This window comes from Sinohyriopsis cumingii, chromosome 16 (assembly GCF_028554795.1).
Source record: "Sinohyriopsis cumingii isolate HCF-2022 chromosome 16, ASM2855479v2, whole genome shotgun sequence".
NCBI lineage: Eukaryota > Metazoa > Mollusca > Bivalvia > Unionida > Unionidae > Sinohyriopsis > Sinohyriopsis cumingii.
The window spans coordinates 15,853,144-15,872,496 of NC_142976.1; the positions used below are offsets into that span (position 1 = coordinate 15,853,144).

At 36.3% G+C, this 19,353-nt stretch overlaps 1 protein-coding gene across 2 annotated transcripts; it reads right to left on the minus strand.

Annotated features, from left to right (window-relative positions):
- Positions 1-4,482: 4,482 nt before the first annotated feature.
- On the minus strand, positions 4,483-13,561 carry LOC149779985 (uncharacterized). Of its 2 annotated transcripts, none has more exons than XM_089936711.1 (4): positions 13,400-13,561; positions 8,266-8,444; positions 6,376-6,508; positions 4,483-4,974 (listed from the first exon to the last, which is right to left on the minus strand). In XM_089936711.1, exons 1-4 carry the CDS (start codon positions 13,528-13,530, stop codon positions 4,734-4,736), a joined length of 684 nt encoding a protein of 227 aa, XP_089792837.1. In that variant the 5' UTR covers positions 13,531-13,561; the 3' UTR covers positions 4,483-4,733. The 2 variants fall into 2 exon arrangements, with proteins under 2 accessions (XP_089792837.1, XP_089792836.1); XM_089936710.1 differs by lacking the exon at positions 13,400-13,561 and adding an exon at positions 10,255-10,457.
- Positions 13,562-19,353: the final 5,792 nt, after the last annotated feature.

The window sequence follows — 19,353 nt, forward strand, 5'->3', positions numbered from 1 at the left end:
TAAAAAAATTAAACTAATGCACGAACAATGGTACCATGGGCGATCCCATGGAAATTGTGTCCGTCTTATTGAAAAATACATCAACATTTAATTTAACCGTGCAGATCGCTAGAACAAACCTCTAATAATACACATTTTGAAAAGTGTTGTGTGACACGGATCGCCATTGTCGCTTGGTGTCTGCTTTCTTCTTCGAAAAGAGATCGTTTCGTCTTGACTATAAAAAATTTAATTTGACTAAGTTTTACGCACTACTTGAACTCATACATTTCACGTTGTAGGTGTAAGCCGTCGTTTTCTGGAAGTTCGTTTTTGCGTTTCTCAGATGTGATACTATTTTTTATGGACCGAACGAAATTTCTTTTGGCGTGAATCAGGACTCGTGGTTTTGTTGCATAAATGGAGAGCATTGATGAAAGCTCAGTTATGTCGTCTTCGAAATCGCTGACACGGATCTGAGCTAACACTTCAGGTTTTGTGTGAGGCGATACGGTACATCATTGCCTTTTACTTCCTCAATGAAATCGTTTCATCTTATTGCAAAATTACATTTGACTAGGTTTCATACGCAGCAGGTCCCTGTATATAGGGAGAGTGTCTTAGCGTCAGGTTATTTATTCCAGTCTCAAACGATCAAGAAGATGGAAGAGTCAGCACAGATCGACCTGCTGGTCAAATATATGCTAAAAGCCATTCGAAAGCATAATTCACAGGCGAAAGTGGCAACAAAACTTACTCTTTTGGTCGTTGATTTGATGAGAGTCATACGAAAGTGTGTAAGTGCTGATGAAGTTTGCTAGATCTGCAAAGGTAAATGGGTGTTTGTCTCCAGAATACCTGCTTCGTATAAGAAAGAGAGATAAAAGTCAAGATACCTAATATCGTTGTCAGGAGAAAGGACACTGGGATTCAGAGTGCCCTAAGAGAAAAGAGAAGAAACAGAAACAAGACGAAAAAGAGAAGAGGGATTCAGAAGAAGAAGAAAATGAAGATGAGGAAGAACTTGTGCCAGTGAAGACATGGAAATGGAAAAATTGACAATGTGAGCCGATGCGTTGGCCCTGATGTGAAAATTTCATACTACCTTCTAAAAGAGAATAGACCAGAAAGAAAACGTAAGTATCTCTTGGTCTTGACATTCTATAATAAGGATGACGTGTTTTGTTTTTTACTCACACTTTATGAAATTGTGCTCTTTCACCTCTCTCTATCCCTCTGGAACATGTTTTAGTTAGAATTGAAATGAAAGGATGTTTTCCTTCACGCACGCTCTTTAGGCATGCAAGTCGGTAAACAATAGTCACACACTGATGCCATAAAATAACGGGTTAAATGGGTTTTGTAGTGTTGGGGGTGGGGGTGGGGTGTAGGTGTTTGGCAGAGATGGTCATTGCAGGTGAGGGCTTAGGTGCTTTCAAAAAACTTTTTCTTCTTCACTCTGTGTTGATGGAATATAATGGGTTATTTTCTTCACTCTCTGTTGATAGTATATATAAAGGGTTATTTCTTCACTCCGTGTGGATAGTGTATAATGGTTTTCTTCTTCCCTCTGTGTGGTTAGTATATTATGGCTTTTTTCTCTTCCCTCTTTGAAGATAATGTATATTGGCTTATTTATTTCATCTTCCCTATGCGTGGATTGTAAATATGGGGTTTATTTTTTTACATCTCACCTCCGTGTGGATAGTAGGTATGGGATTTGTATTCTTCCTCTTCCATGTGTAGATAGTATATTTGGGGTTTGTATTATCTCCCTTCTGTGTTGATAGTATATTTGGGGTTTGTTTTTTCCTCTTCCCTGTGTGTGTGTGTGTGTGTGTGTGTGTGTGTGTGTGTGTGTGTTCGCGTACGTTGTGTAGATCGTATATTTGGTTGTTTTTTTTCTTCTTCTTCCTCCCAAGTGTGGATAGTATATTTGGGGTTTGTGTGCGTTAGCGACGTTGTGTGGATAGTATATTTGGGGGTTTTATGCGTTAGCGACGTTGTGTGGATAGTATATTTGGGGTTTGCACGCGTTCGCGTACGTTTGTATGGATAGCATATTTGGAGTTTGTATGCGTTCGTGTCCGTTTGTGTGGATAGTATATTTGGGGTTTGTACGCGTTAGCGACGTTGTGTGGATAGTATATTTGGGGTTTATATGCGTTCGCGTACGTTTGTATGGATACTATATTTTGGGGTTTGTATGCCTTTGCGTACGTTTGTGTGGATAGTATATTTGGGGTTTGTATGCGTTCGCGTCCGTTTGTGTGGATAGTATATTTGGGGTTTCTACGCGTTAGCGACGTTGTGTAGATAGTATATTTGGGGTTTATATGCGTTCGCGTCCATTTGTATGGATAGTATATTTGGGGTTTGTATGTGTTTGCGTACGTTTGTGTGGATAGTTTATTTGGGGTTTGTATGCGTTCGCGTCCGTTTGTGTGGATAGTATATTTGGGGTTTGTACGCGTTAGCGACGTTGTGTGGATAGTATATTTGGGGTTTGTATTATCTCCCTTCTGTGTTGATAGTACATTTGGGGTTTGTTTTTTCCTCTTCCCTGTGTGTGTGTATGTGTGTGTGTGTGCGTATGTCTACGCGCTTACGTTGTGTGTGTGTGTGTGTGTGTGTGTGTGTGTGTGTGTGTGTGTGTGTGTGTATTGGTCTCTGTTTGTCCCTATAAAACTCACTTTATCCCTATCAGATACACGCTACCTACCTACCTGCAGTAGCGTGTATTCAGGTCAGCCACTTGCAACACTGTTGACATTTATCCCCTAGTGTTCAGTACAGTGACGTCACTGACGCTGGAAATTTCGAGACTATAAATATGGACTTGGGGATTTCCACAGGTTGTAGCTATACATATTTACTAGAGTTCATAAACAGGAACGTCACTCAAGCTGAGGCTATAAAAAGATAGTGGGGTTTTCCAAAGGAATAACCCACAAGTTGTAGTATAAATAGATAGTGGGATTTCATAGGAATTTTAGCTGATTATAGCTATAAATAGATACATGGGTGTTTATCCACGATCGTCACACAAGTTGATATTGTAAGTAGTTACTAATTTTATCCATTTTAGTCTAAACCATTGTAACTTAATTTTCGGGGATATGTTTATTTTCCTTTAAATTCTGGGACAAGTTCGTCATTTTAGCGTTACTTTTAGTCACATCCATTTTGTCGTTGAGCATTTCCTTGATTATATCTATTTATAGCATCATTACAATTATGCAAATTTTTGAACACCCCGACAAGATTTCAGGTCTTGGTAATGCTTTATATATAAATCTCACGCTTGTACTAGTGTATGTATGTCTCTGTCTCTGTTGTGTTTGACCCTCTACCATCATTGTCCCTAAACAGTCCCACCATGTTCAATTCCCCTTGACGCTATACAGACTCACCATGTTCAATTTCCATATGTTAAATTCCCCTTGAGGCTAGAGTTGCTCAAGACTTTTTCCCATGTTAAATTCCCCATGAGGCTAGAGTGGCCCATGAGTTTTCCCCATGTTCAATTTCCCTTGACGCTAGAGTGGCCCATGAGTTTTCCCCATGCTAAATTTCCCTTGACGCTAGAGTGGCCCAAGGGGTTCTGTAATGCTAATTCCCCTTGACGCTAGGGTGGCCCCATTCACTACTCATACACGTTATGCAAGGGACATTCCGAACGACCAAGATATCCGAATGTATTTCAGTCATTCTGCTGTATCATTCTGCGGTTTTGGAAAATCAAATCAAAATATTTATATAATTTGTATGATGCAATAAACAGAATACTACAGTTGTGTTCCTTTCGAATACAACCAATGAAACCAGTCAAATGATTTCAGTCTGATGTAAGTTAATCTATTTACATTCTGAGAATTCCCTTATCTTGGATAGATCCTCAGCAAAAAGAGAACGCTGGATGACGTCACCGTCACACAATTAATGAAGAAACACGAAGTCAAACGGATTCGATATGAGAAAGTCGGAGAAAAATGAACAAAACAAATGGTTCAGTAGTTTTTGTCTTACTGCCATGTTTATTTCATCTGGAAAAAAAATCATATAAAGCATCCAATATTTAATTTAGCCCCCAGTTTTATAAACAGCTCACACACACACACACACACACACTCACACACACACCACTTGTATCAACTGCCGTATCTCGAGATCAATTATACGCGATCAAAGTCAACACGAAACGTAAACGGAAGTGTACATGACATCGCGGCTTGCTAAGAACTATCCAATTTCATGATGTGCGAAGGAACAGCCTGTTTTATGGAATTTTAGATTTTGCAAGCTTGTTTTTGTCATCCAAGACTTGTCTTGGACCACGAATTGGTTGAATGTTTAATAGAAAACTGACATATATGTAGAAGTTGCACATTTTTCAAGAGGGGATCTGTAGATGTTTTAGAAAGAAAACCTAGAAAGAAAAGCTTTTTAGAGAGAAAACCTAGAAAGAAAAGCTTTTTAGAGAGAAAACCTAGAAAGAAAAGCTTTAACACAATTGTATATTTATTTTGCTGTATAAATTGTGTCCACCATTCTCGCCTTGGCAAAGAGGCGTCAATACAAACAAAAAATGGATTCTGTTGGAAATTTCAACTATTGATTAGTACATTTATCAATGCCTGATGATTCCTAAACGTTTATGAGTGTGTGATTCATGTTCAAAGCTACTTCAGATATCTTAACTTCGAACAAATAAATACGGTATGGTCCCTACACTAGATTTGGAATGCAGCACATCACAGTTTGGATTTCTCTTCAAGAAAACGGCCATAAACGTCCCTTTTCATCATACTCAGCGTGCTACGATCGAGTGGCCCCACTTTGAATATTGACTGAATGATGGATTTAGCTTGTGGAAGTAATTGTGACTCTTCTGCAGTGACGTCAACCAACTCAAGTTCTTTGGCTGCCTTAGCATCGAAACGTTTGCCATACACTATCACTTCCGTTTGAATTTTCCCTGGAGGGAGTTTCGCCCTGCCAATAAAATAAAAGTAAATAGAAAACAAGTAAAGGAGAGAAGTAAACATCTGAGAGCGTATGCGTGTGCGTGTGTGTGTTTGCGTGTGCATGTGTGTGTGTGTGTGATTATATGTACAGATATTCAAAAGTTACCATCATCACAGACAATAATCTTTTTCAAGCACCGCAAAATTCTATGACGAGAAAGCCGTGAGAAGAACCTTTCTGTTATGCATGGAATCTTAACCGTAGACATTCAGTTGAACAACCAAACGGAAGGCTCTCCTTTATACGTATACGTTTCTAAAATCTAAAGATTTAATTTGACCAGTTCATCACCTTTCGTTTATTGTGATTACAGCAGTGATATTTCTCGAAAAATAAAGTCATACCTGACTTGAAGGGTAGGAGATATCTCTCGTGAAGTAAAGTCGTATCTAACTGAGCAGCCTCGAGAGGAGAAGATATTTCGTGTGACGTAAGGTCGTATCTAACTGAGCAGCCTCGAGAGGGAGAAGATATTACTCGTGAAGTAAATTCATGTCTGACTGAGCAGCAATGAGAGATAGGAGACGTGTATATACAACATACATATTCACGCATAATCTTATCTGATATCACTTAAGTCAACGAGAAATACAGACATTAAATCTGGACATGTAGCAAACTGTTTCAAGGATTAAAAAAACAAGCTGGAAAAGTGACAAAGAGGTTGAATTACACACCAAGAGTTTTCAAACTTAATAAGTAAAAATGGAAATGCACGTTCGAAGTGAGAATTTGGTAAACATGGTTAAATATCTATTTTATCATACTATATGAGCTAAGCGTCTTCTTGTCCTAAAATGTTTTAGGTCAAGTATCCAAGTCATAAGAAACCTAACATGTTATCATCTTCAGACTGAGGCTCAACTGAATATTTTCTGACGCTCAATCGGTCGATGGTATGACCATTACCAATTAATTTATGAGTTTAGTCCGATTATAAACATTGAAATATTTGCATAATCTTGGAGCTAAGATTGCACAGTGACTATGAGCAGATAGTTAAAATCGTTTTATTTCCTGTATATGAGCAAGAGGCAGTAAGAAGAACCTTCGGTCGTTAAACATATCTTTGGGAATAGTGACATTTACTGTCTCATTAAACATATCTTTGGGAATAGTGACATTTACTGTCACAGAATTCCAGGATATAACAGTAATCATTTTGAACCACCATGATAAATGCTCGAGAAAAGCACCTCTTGACAACGAGAAACTTGTCTTTACAATACATAGGGTCCAAAATTCAGCTGCTTCGAGAGGCCTTTGAAAACGTTGGCCATCACAACGACTGAACAAGCATTATTGCAATAAATACAGGCTACAGAAGAAATAGACTTTCCATAATAAATATATAAAATTCCATCGTACATAAAAATGTTCATCATCTGCATGAAAGGGAGTTTGAAGTGCACTTCCGGCCAGCTGATGTAACCTCTATCTGAGCGCATGACGCGGTAGTCGTGGACAAGGGCCAAGAAGGCTCCATCAGAAAAGGCGTGACCTGGTGAAGAGAAAATATAATGACTGAAATCGTAACACTATTTACAGTTTTCTTTCCTTCGCGAATTTCATCTCGTCAATTAAAGAATTGGGTTATTATCTGTATAGTAAGATCCACAAGACCAATATATCACTTTCGTGTCGTTTATGTCCAGACGTTTAACCGTGCTAGTACTGTAAGCAAGATTTTTCTCCGTATAACAGGTATAAGTTCACATTGTATGATGCTTCTTAAATAACTCTGAATAGCGCCTAAAGAAGACATACATCTGGTCAAACGGAAAGTCCAAAACCTAAAAACCTCACTCTTTTCTTCTCCTCGAACGATATGGGATGACGCGAAAACTTTACTTTACATGCATGTTGCAATTCAAATGCATATAACATGCCTATAGTCACAGTCAAACATAACATGCTCGAGCGACTATAGCCTCAAATTTGCATATAACATGCCCTAGCGACTATAGACTTGACTGCATACAACATGCCCTAGTGACTATAGACTCAATTGTACATAGCATGCCCTAGCGACTATAGACTCATCTGCATATAACATGCTCTAGTGACTATAGACTTGACTGCACACAACATGCCCTAGTGACTATAGACTCAATTGTACATAACATGCCCTAGCGACTGTAGACTCATCTGCATATAACATGCTCTAGTGACTATAGACTTGACTGCATACAACATGCCCTAGTGACTATAGACTCATTTGTACATACTATGCATTAGCGACTATATACTGTCTCATATAACAGGCCCTAGCGACTGTAGACTCATCTGCATATAACATGCTATAGTGACTATAGACTAAATCGCATATGCCCTAGCGACTACAGACTTAGACTTATAGACTATAGACTTAAGTTAACTGTATATAACGAGCATTAGTGACTATATACTGTCTCATATAACATGTCCTAGCGACTATAGACTCAATCGCATATAACATACCCTAGCGACAATAGATTCAATCACATATAACATGCCCTAGCGACAACAGACTCAATCACATATAACATGCCCTAGCTACAATAGACTCAATCACATATAACATGCCCTAGCGACAATAGACTCAATCGCATATAACATGCCCTAGCGACAATAGACTCAATCACATATAACATGCCCTAGCGACTATAGACTCAAAGCAAAGCGGTCACTCTAACCATTCAAACTTTTCCGAGATCTTCTAAATTGATTCTGAGTAAACCGCCAATGAGTGAGTCAAAGCTAATTTTAATGCTAGAAGTTTATTTTAGATATTTGGATTCAAAACTACTAACAGTGAATATATCTTAAGTTATTTATTTTGCTTTTTGTCACGTTGAAGTACCACTACAAAGTCATAATTACGAAGCCATGTAAACTAATTAGGCTAGGCAATCATTACTGGGCAGTGAAGATATAATGCATGTTAGATAAAATTAGCATGTGCAGACGACGTCATAAAAGGAGAGAACATACACTGATCGTTCTTGAAAGTAAATAAGAACTTGGCCCGTAAAAAGGTGAGTTCAGAAGAGTGTGGACAGCTGAGGTATCCTTCTGCTCCGATGTACCATTCCTAGCGGTTCCCCAAGAAAACACTGGGGGTGGGTGGGAGCTGACTACCATTCACCCGAATAAACGAATTAGAAATTCTCCCTTTCGCTTTTGAGGGCATTTAAACGATTAAATGGGCGATATTAGGTCGCATGCAATATCGATGACTCACACATCAAATCCTTACAAAATATACCATTGCCCTACCATTGATGACAGCCAGGGTGGGGACGCCAAACGTGAGGATCCGCTTGTACAGAGACCACAGCTTGTCGTGGTAACGGTTTAGTGTCCCTTTTTCTTGAGACCTTATCCAGCCGATGTCCAGTCCACTGCTGAAAAACTTTCCCTCTCCACGTGTAATCAAGGCTTTACAATCAGGATTCCTTTAAAAAAATACTTTGTTATATGAGAGACTATGCATGTATGTGTGTATGTATGTATGTATGTATGTATGTATGTATGCAAGCGAGCATGCATGTATGTACGCAAGCACGCACGTACGCACGCAACCACGCACGTACGTACGTACGTATGTATGTATGTATGTATGTACACAGACACACACATGAACACCCATTGTTTTAGACTTTCATTGTATGATTGCAATCCTTTTGAATTAACAATCTTGATCTTTTGTCGTGTAATTGAGATCTAGGTATTACATATTGAGATCTAGGTATTACGTATTGAGATCTAGGTATTACGTATTGAGATCTAGGTATTAAATATCCTCTTTATCTAGCAGCAGCAGTATCAACATTCAGATCTTGCACTTGTGAAAAATTATATATAAAACAGAGAGTGTACTTCATTATATGGTTTTCTGGTAGTCATGGAGACCAAACCTTGTCTGACAAAGGATTACTTTGCACATCTTGTAATTTATGAGTCTAAAAATTAGCAAGGGACAAGATTTTAAATAATAAACATTTTATATGGAATCCACTACAGTGTGGATTTGAAAACATTTCATATGTATTGCACGTGACAATAATATATCAACTGATCGATTTATACATTTTTCTTAAGTTACATTAAAAGGCAGTAACGGAAAAAAATGATAAAAAATAAAGTGTATGTCTATATGTAATATTATGGTGGAACTAGGAAGAGTTTCGCTATGACCCAGGGATAGTTCCAAAAGGGTAGGTACAATGTACAATGCTGGTTCCATAAACGGCTTAGCATTCTCATGCAAAGATAGTGTCTATATGGTTATAAGGTGGATATCTCAATGGTTTCCAAATATATGATACAGGGGCTGGGCTCCCAGAAAGCAAGTACAAACACTGTGACATAACTAAGGGGCAGTGTTGGTTTATAAAGAAAGTTAAATCCCTGCTTATGAAATATTCAGATTATTAATCCAAATATAACAACATGAATCCAGTCTGATGTGCATTCATCCCTCCCCTTTAGTAGGATGAAAAAAGAAAACAATCCCTACTCCATATATGCTAACCTCAGCAAGGTCCGGCACATTACTGCTAGCACTTTCATTATTACGGACTTCAGAGTTAATAGACTTAGGAAACAATATTTAACACTGAGATACCGGCTAGTCACCAACAGCGACAGATTACAACGTAATCGCTATTATCTCGTGTGTTTTTTATTTGCCCCCAAGAAGTGATACAGTGAATGTTTTTACAGTGCTCATGAATTTTATCTAGTCACACAGACACAGACACAGATATATATATATATATATATATATATATATATATATATATATATATATATATATATATATAACTTACTTTTTGAACGAAGCGCGGGCTACAAAAATATGACCCGAGGGCCTGTAGTTGGATCACTCTGAGAAACATCATGCCGAGGAAATAGGACCTAAGTGCCTTTCCGAACGACACGCAGAGGCGGCCGACCCAGGCTGGCCTAACCAGCAGCTTTTGGCTTAGCTACTGAGCAGCCGCGGCTCCATTTTTTAAAAATATAAACATAAGTGCAAAATATGAATTTCATAATGATACATTTATTGAGAAGGAAGAATCAGAACGTAGTCATACCTGATACCGGAATTTTCATTCTGAAGACTGAGTTAAGTATAAACGTCATAAATAATACGTTACGCAAGACTACGAAAATACTCGTTAGAAAAAGTTTCTCCGTTGCCATATAGCATAACAGTGACTGAGTAAAGTTTCCAGGTCATGGTGATGAACATCAACTTACTTCTCTACTTCATCCAATATCCGCATGAACGAATCTATAAAATCCACTGAAAACTTATTTTCTTCATTGCACATTGTGATTACTGCCACATAGTCACTGTCAAACACTAAACGAACGTCTTGCCCAGCCATTTCGTTTCTGATTCACGCTGAGCTTTCTCACTACATGGTATCTAAATTGCTGACACTTTGAACTAAAATTAAACTACGGTTAGTCAATGAGGACGTAATAGTTTGTTTCTCTGTGGGAAAGCAGATAGAAGGTGCTTATTGGTAACGATTCTATGGGAAAGCAGACAGAAGGCGCTTTTTGGTAACGATTCTATGGGAAAGCAGACAGAAGATGCTTATTGGTAACGATTCTTCAAAATGATTTTCACCCATCCAAAACGCGGTGGATGCTCTAAAGCCCTATTTATTTATTTTTAAAAAGACAAACTTTAATATGCTACAATTTACAGTGTTACTTGCAAAGAACGGGGTTGGTTGTTTCTGTACACCCATCCATGTTCACATGCCTCCGATCCATTAGGAATCGTATATCAAGTCGGTATTCGAAAGTGTTTACCAAGCATAAGCATTACTTAATTCCTTTAAACCTTACAAATTTCAAATGAAACCTTATTCAGTCGGCGCAAACATTTTTGTAATTTGTAAAAATTAAAAAGTAGCGTTTAAAATCTCAGTGATTTGATTACAAGAGAAATTGATATTATTATTATTATTATTATTATTAGTAGTAGTAGTAGTAGTAGTAGTAGTATATTAGTATTATTATTATTGGTGGTGGTGGTGGTGTTTGTTATTGTTGTTGTTACATGTATTAGCATTGTTATTATTATTAGAGGCCTAGTAGTTAGAGCGTCCGCATCTGATGCGGGTGGTTAGAGAGTCCGCATCTGATGCGGGAGGTAGTGGGTTCGATCCCCGACTCAGTCATACCAAAGACTTACAAAATAGGCAATAACATCTGCCTCGCTTTGCGCTCAGCATTAAGAGGTTAGTGTTAGGACTGGTCGGCCTGGTGTCAGGATAATGTGACTGGGTGGGACAACATGCTACATGTCTGCGGCATGATGCCCCAGTGCTAGACATCACTATAAACTGTCACACTGCAGTCATCGTAGCGATATCACTGAAAAATTGTTAAAGCTACGTTAAAATTCCAAATCACACACACACACACACACACACACACACACACACACACGCACACACACACATTTTTAATAGAGAAAACAGAACCATAGGCATATGCATGCAGAATAAGTAAGAATTACAATAGTCAAATGACAATATTTTACCAAAACAATGATGAATGCAAATAATAGCAGACATAACATTGTAAAGCAATGCCTGACAGTTTTGAATTATAACTTTAAAATCAAGATATTTAATCCCATGTTGAAATAATGAATAATTTGAAGAACACTAATTTATATATCAATCAGATGTTTACACTTACATTTATGAATTATTTGTACTGTACTGGTAACCACGACAACAACAACAACAACAACAATAATAATAATAATAATAATACCGGTAATAATAATAATAATAATAATAATAATAACCTCTTATACATTACATATTGTTTTTAAATGTTAATCAAATTACTGGCGTGCTATATGCCGTCTAAATTTGAATATTTCTATGGTTAAAACACTTTTGTTCACACTGCATTATTGTGAAATATAAAAATGATAAAAATCTGTAATCAAATAATAGTATTTATAATTTAAAGAATGATATATTTATGATTTAAATAAATTTTTTTATAGTCGGAGACATTTAAGCGAAAGGCATCTTCCATATATAGTATAGATCCATGTTACAATCGTGCGCATTACAACAATACTCTCTGCCATAATTTTACAATATTTACAATCTTTTATATTTGTACTCTGCGTCGATTTGTTTAAACAATTTATAAATATTGTCATTTAAACATTTGAATTATTACTTTCATTTTAGTTAAAACACAAACAATTTAGCGGCTACATAATTATGAATTTATCAAAAATGTTATTAAGCAATATTTTTGTTCAGACGGCATTGTTTTGGAATGTGTGGCATGAAATTTAAAACAAAAAAGATAAATTCTGTAATTTAGCTACATTACAGTTTTCTGATTCGTATACAGTTTTTAACTGTAATCGCGTCCTCTTTAGTTCATTTTGATCGGTTATTGTTGTTGGTATTTTACTCGTTGTATACAATATAGCTGTACCGGCTTCTACTTTTACTTGCAAGAGCACTGGTGTCACAACCATGCTGTATATTAGGCTGTTCCGTCTATTAGAAATAGCATTTCTTTAACGTTGCACTCGCCGTTGACAACCATATTTTTCGTATTTTATAAAGAAAATAAAGCTTGCGTTAACAGAACAAGGGGGTTCGCTGTGAAATTTGTAAAGTTATGGGGAATTAAATAATTCTCAGCTAGATTATAATTGTGCCTGGTAAATACTTGACCGAAGGTGGGGCACGATTTATAATGAACCGGAGGCCGACTTTACCTGAAACTCATTGACCAGAGACACAAGTGGCATACATAATGTTGTGAAGAAAGAAAGAAGAAAAAAACATAGGTACAAAACTAGCACAGAGGTTTCTCATAAACCTCGATAAAGATCGACGTCTAATACTTAGCCTAATAATTATACACTTACAAAGGACAATTTAAAGACTGATTTCATGGTGTATTTTTAGATCTGTAAACCTCCACCCCCTTACATGCCACGAGCCCCGCAAAAGCTTTAATCCGGCCCTGCTGCACATAGATACATTTTGAACACTTTATTGATACCAGAGGCGCCCACAGAGTTGTTTATTTTTAGGGGGTGGGTGTGGCAAACATGTAGTGGTCACCTGTTATGTTTTATGGATGTAGGCCAAAACACGTTTAGAGGTGATATCCGGGGGATGGGGCCTCCCCCCCCCCCCCGCGTCGTCGTCACTATGTTCGGGTGCGCCTATAATTGGTACCAATATTTCTGTCTTAATGTTCGGGTTAATTCTGTAGCCTTCTCAACATTTGAAAAACTATTGTGGACAAATTGTCGAAATTACCCGTTATACAACATCCACAAGTTATCATCTGCCACAGCGTTGCCCAGTCATGGCGGTCAATATCAACTTACTTTTCTACTTCATCCAATATTCGCATCAAAGAATCTATAAAATCCACTGAAAACTTATTTTCTTCATTGCACATTGTGATTACCGCCACATTGTCACTGTCAAACACTAAGCGAACGCCTTGCCCGGCCATTTTGCTCTAAGGCATGGTGACCTGAACTTATCTCCAAATAGTATCACTACTCGATATGTAATGTGATTATCAAGCAAATGTTGTCACTCTGACCTACATTTGACTTAAAGGTCAAACATGATAACATCTTCAGCGAATTTTCCATGCCTTTTCTAAACCAATATTTACATAAATTATAAATTCCCTTCTCCTATAAACTTTACAATGGATGTAGAGGCAAACTGTACAAAATTACACCCCACCCCCACCCCCGTCAATTGGCTTGGACTGCAATAGTGTGTGATATCATTCAAGAACGAGCTGACTAAGCAATAATGGTGGAAATGTATTGATTGTACAGACTTTAACAGGACTCGTGTACTATTTCAGTATACTTAATCTATGAAAACTCAACGCTACATAGTCAATAACTTGAAATTTCTAAATGCTCATGATGAAGGCTATGTTTTTCGGTATATATCAGTCTTCAAGAAAAGAAAACGATATGTCCAAATACATTGTTTTTAGTCTGTAGGTGTTTGAAACATATATTCAATTGCGCACCTAAAGAATCAGGTGCTGATTTCGGTAATGAGTGTCCCAAAGTCTGTAAAAGAGATGAAATTCAATCTATAAAATATTGTCTCTGTTTTCCAGTTATAAATAAGATAAACCTGACCCTCCCGACCCATTTATGCTACATTTCGTCACCCATTTCTATAATGGTTCATGTTTAATTTCCTCATATTATTCAAGTTAAACGAATAATATGTTATCATTTTTGTGATACGTCCTATCATGACATGTCATCAAGAAACAAAAAGTATTCGAAAATAACTTTAAACAGAAACCTATGTATTTAGCCGTAAATATACATTTGGATAGATTTAGTTGAAAGCAAACGAAGACCAGAATGACAGTCTAAGCTAAGTTTCTTGCTAAAGTATAATTATCTTAAAATTTAAAGTCACCGAACTTGAAATTTTATTTCATCACATGTTTATTATCGGGGTGTACTGTTGCGGGTGCGAGTAGTACTATTGGCATAAGAACCTTATTTTTAGGATCGTATATGCAACCTTTCACCCGTAACTCTTATGCTCGTGTTCTCAAGTTTACAAATATAGATTACTTCGACCTAACTATAATGCTTGATCGACTTCATCAGTGAAATACAATTCAGCTCATCGCTTAAATGGCGTCATAATTTCTCATTGGCATTTAAACAGTCATGCTACTAAATAAAAAGTCAATTACAAATTACGCTAATGAAACTGCACTATCGCACTGCATTCCGAAGATTATCTCATCTTTGTTTGTATAACTGACTTCTTAATAGCAGAACATCACATACAGCTGTAACAAGTTCCTGGTGGTTTTAAAATGTCGTGAGCAGGTAAAAGTGAAAAGCAAAATTGTATCGTTATAATTACAGCTTAACATTTCCATGCATCTAGGAAATACTAGGGAATGTAAATTTTCAAATGGCTAAACATTCATGTTTTGAAGGCAACGGTGTGATTTTGTTAAGAGATTTTCTTTTTTTCAGGGCTGCTTGGACTGCATTTGAGACTCATTAAATAAAAATTGTTTTCATCATTAATGTCTTAAATTTAAACCCGTTGTGACTTTCCATCACTCTTGTAACACCGTAGTTGATTATGTATTTGACACAACATTAATTTTCAAAAATTCAGTCACTATATAAGGTCCAATAAAAATTCATAGATCTGTGTTTCAAATATAGCAGCAGGCGGGGCCAGTAGACCCTTTCTCGTGCCGCAGAGAAACTTCTATCACAATTGTTTGGAAATCAATAAATTTCATTTCACATTGCGTTAATAATGCGTGTTAATGTAATTATTAAAAAAGAAATTAGTGTTAATTAATTTATATAACATTTATTATGTAAAAAATGGGAAATAAGCAAAAGTAATAACAAAGATATACAAATGAATGTTGTTCGATGTATGAAACTCACATTGTTAAAAGTGGAGGTCTTCTTTCTTCTTTCTTCTTAAATATGCTGGATTGGTGTAACGGCTAAACATGCGATATATACAAAAAAGTGGGGCAGATAAAGTTTGATGGAAGATTTGGAATTTTAAGTTTAACGCATATTCTGTATTGTTATATATGGTCGTAAATTATGCTGAATAAATGAACTGTCGGTTTTTCCGAGGGCGCGTACGAAACAGAAATAATCAATAAAGAAATCCAACTGAAAATAAAATTTATTACCAACATTAAATCACCCAAAAAATATATACGCGATAACGAAGCCACGCTACGTTCCGCCACATAAATCGCCACCGATGAAATCTAGTAGATATCGCGATGTCAAGTATCAGAACAGTATTGGGTTGGCCCGAATACATAAATGAAATCCTGTAGACAAAAGAATCCTCCCCAGGGGTTATCTTGAAGCGCCTGCCATCGACTGGATTACGACAAAGACCGCAGTTATTCTGACATCTGGGGCTATCATGGGTAGCTATCCAAGTGACACCAACATGGGTTTCGCCAGTGAGGGTTATCTTTTATACCGTTTTTCATAAAGTCATTGCGCCGTCGTATAAAATCAAATGAAATTCACCAGTAAAACAAGCAGAAATATCGTTAAAAATATGGTAAATCAACGTTAACTCGAATTTTCAAAAATAAATCCAGGCAGTCGTTGAATAACTGCTAGAAGTCTGTCAGAATAACAACTATTCCTCGTCGAATATCAGAACCAATTAATTTAGCACACGCGTTTAATATCTACGTTGCTGTAGCATAAGTGTTCGCACGAGATTGAAATATACGAAGCATATTTAATTTTATCACACCACTACGGTAGTAGCTGAATAAGTACCAGTAGCAAATTAATTGCCGACATAATTGAACTTTTCCTTCAACGGAAAAGAGTGAAAACCAGAAAGTGTGGAAAATTCAACAAATACTTTATTTCCTTATTGTGCAAAATACAAATTTAGAAAAGAACTTATAGTATTGTAACTTAAATCCAAAATAGTCGTAAAAACTGCATCATAAATACAAACGTATAAGTTCCAAATGAATTCAAACAGTGCTGGCCTTAGGCCGATTGGACCGATTTGGCAAAATCGGGCGACGCGCTTACAGGGGCTCTGCGCGTTAGTAATTTTTCGAGAGAAAGTAATTTTAATAAGATGGAAGAAATTTTTTAGTTCAATATCATATAAAACTTGTCTAAAAGTTTATATCCAAGAGCCGTGCTCACCGGGAAAGAGGGCGGAAGTCCAGAGGGCCCCGCCAAAATGATCTAAATCGGGTCTCGCGTTTGCTAAGGCCAGCCCTAAATTCAGGTGGAATACATTCCATATTGAAAGTGATGATGTGCCAATAGGTTCGAATGTGCTAATGTGCCAACAGTCTAGATGTATCACAATTATATAATCCAAAATGTCATTGAATGAATTCACATTAATCTCCAAACAGTGATTTAATCCAAGAAATATTAATGAGCACTTTGTAATTCCAGTGAATAATTTAAACAATTAAATCTTCTGTTACGTTTATTTGATTTGATTTATATTTGATTTAATTTAATTTTTTTATAAGTTTTAAAATCTCTTTCTTAAATTTCATTACACGTCAAAATAATGTAGTTTTATTTACTATGAACTGGATATTTTTTCAGAAAATAGTTTGACCTTAACTCTTAAGTTGTAAACAGCTAAAGCCGACCTTGTTCCCGATCTTAATTCAGAAAGCACTGAGACAAGTAAACAACTTTTTATTTCTATCTTATTTTTATAGTAAAATGATTGGTTTTTGTCAAGGTCACACTGGGACTACGTGCTTTTAGACGTAAATACTTCTCAGAGATTCTGGAGAGTTGACCATCATTCAGGAATCTGTTTTACCGATTACTGACCAACATATATATATTGTTTTGACACTCAAAATTATCTCGTCGAAAATCATGGAAACCGTACAACTACGCTACGAAGTTATTTAATGTATTGTTATGTATATCTATACTGTGTGCATAACGTTTGTCCATGACTGTGGATTGTAGTTTAAGATAATGCTCATCTGCAAACAGGATCTTTACATGACTTACTTTTGTCCATGATTGTAAGTTGCAAATAACACATAGACGTAAATTTTTATTTCAATACACGATATACATTATAGAAAGAGACGTGTTTTCGTAGCAAGAGTTCAATGTCAGTCATGCTCACAGTTACACTGTGGGTTTTTTTTGTTGCTAGAAATCTTCACGTTTTATTACGCTATAGGTCAAGTGAAAATGTGCATAAATAGGGATACGATAAACAAATGATTCATTCCTGTTGTGCGATCAGTCGGAATCCTTTGCAGCTGTGTTGACTCGAGAGTAATTATGTATTTAATTTATTCGTTGCAATGTTCATTGACTTTGGATTAATACAGTATTTTGCAATTATTGAGAATTCATTCAAAGTCATTCTGGATTGCATTATTGTGACACATCAGGATATTCAAGACTATTAGAATTCTTTTGGAATATTCTATTATTTTGGACTTGTGATATAATACTTAGGATTATGTGGGATTTAATTAACAATGCTTTAAGTATCTCTTAGACTTTCGCTTTGTTAACTCGGAGTTATACAAATTGTTTGTTTCTTTTATACAAAATTGCTTCTTTCACTTTCTTTCGGTTATTCAATTTAAGATCTAGAGTGGTAACATTGTTGGACTTTTCAACAAATATAATTATACATGGAATACCTAGGATATAGTTTTCATGCTCTTACCGCAGCAGCAACAGTAGGATTTGGCGTTGCTAGAATTGCAACAACCATGACCGCCGTGGTTATTGTGTGGAAATCGCAGTTAACGCAATTTTGAAAGCAGCCGATATTACAAACGCGACTGGAAAATTTACATCATTACGTTTCCATATACATATCTGAACCAGTGCGGAAATACGGCAGCGAGAAGCAGTATTAGTACAATTACAGTTGTGTTCCAGTTCGACAGTAATTTCATCTATATGAACATATGAACTCGTGACGGTGTTATCCGATATGAATAATTTTAGACGTAGATTAAATACCCGCAAGACCATTTAAGGATTTAAAAATAATAATAACAAAAAACTAACTAGATTGATATTAATTTATCTCCTACGTAATAAAAGTTAAATTACGTATTGGTCATCATTAAATAAATTATCGTCGTGGTGCGATATATTTTTGTTGTTCTTGTTGTGTAGGTTGTTGGGGTTGTTTAGGATGTGCGAGTTGTTTAGGTTGCATACACCATTTAAGTTGTTGAGGTTGTTCAGGTTGTTGTTGACAATATCTCCGATTTTGTTTCTTTATCCTTTTTTGTTTTCTACGTTTGTGTTGTTTTTCATAATGTTGACCAACTTCGAAACAACCTGTATAGCTCAGATATATTTTCCAACACAAATGCAGTAACCTACAAATATTCAATGCGTAGTTTTATTTTTTTCTTCTCATTATCAGCTTTAGTTCTTACACATAAATCAAACAGACTGCATCAATCATTTTCTATAATGCTACAAAGATAGCGATCAGTAAGCCTTAAAGTAAAAGTATGACGTCAAGCTCACTGCATTACAAAATGGACACGCACTAACGACATGACAAATTAAGGATTAGAATGAGAGCAGGCAATGTAAACAAGGTTTTTACCAGAAATTCTGTAAGATTATTCGTAGCTCTAGCCTCGGTGCTCAAAAGAAAATGTACTTTACAATGGTACTGCCATGATATTATCATACGCTTTGAACACCTTGCGATCTAAATTGGAAATGTTGAACAAACCAAATTAAAAAGTGTAAGAATTATGCATAATGTTTAT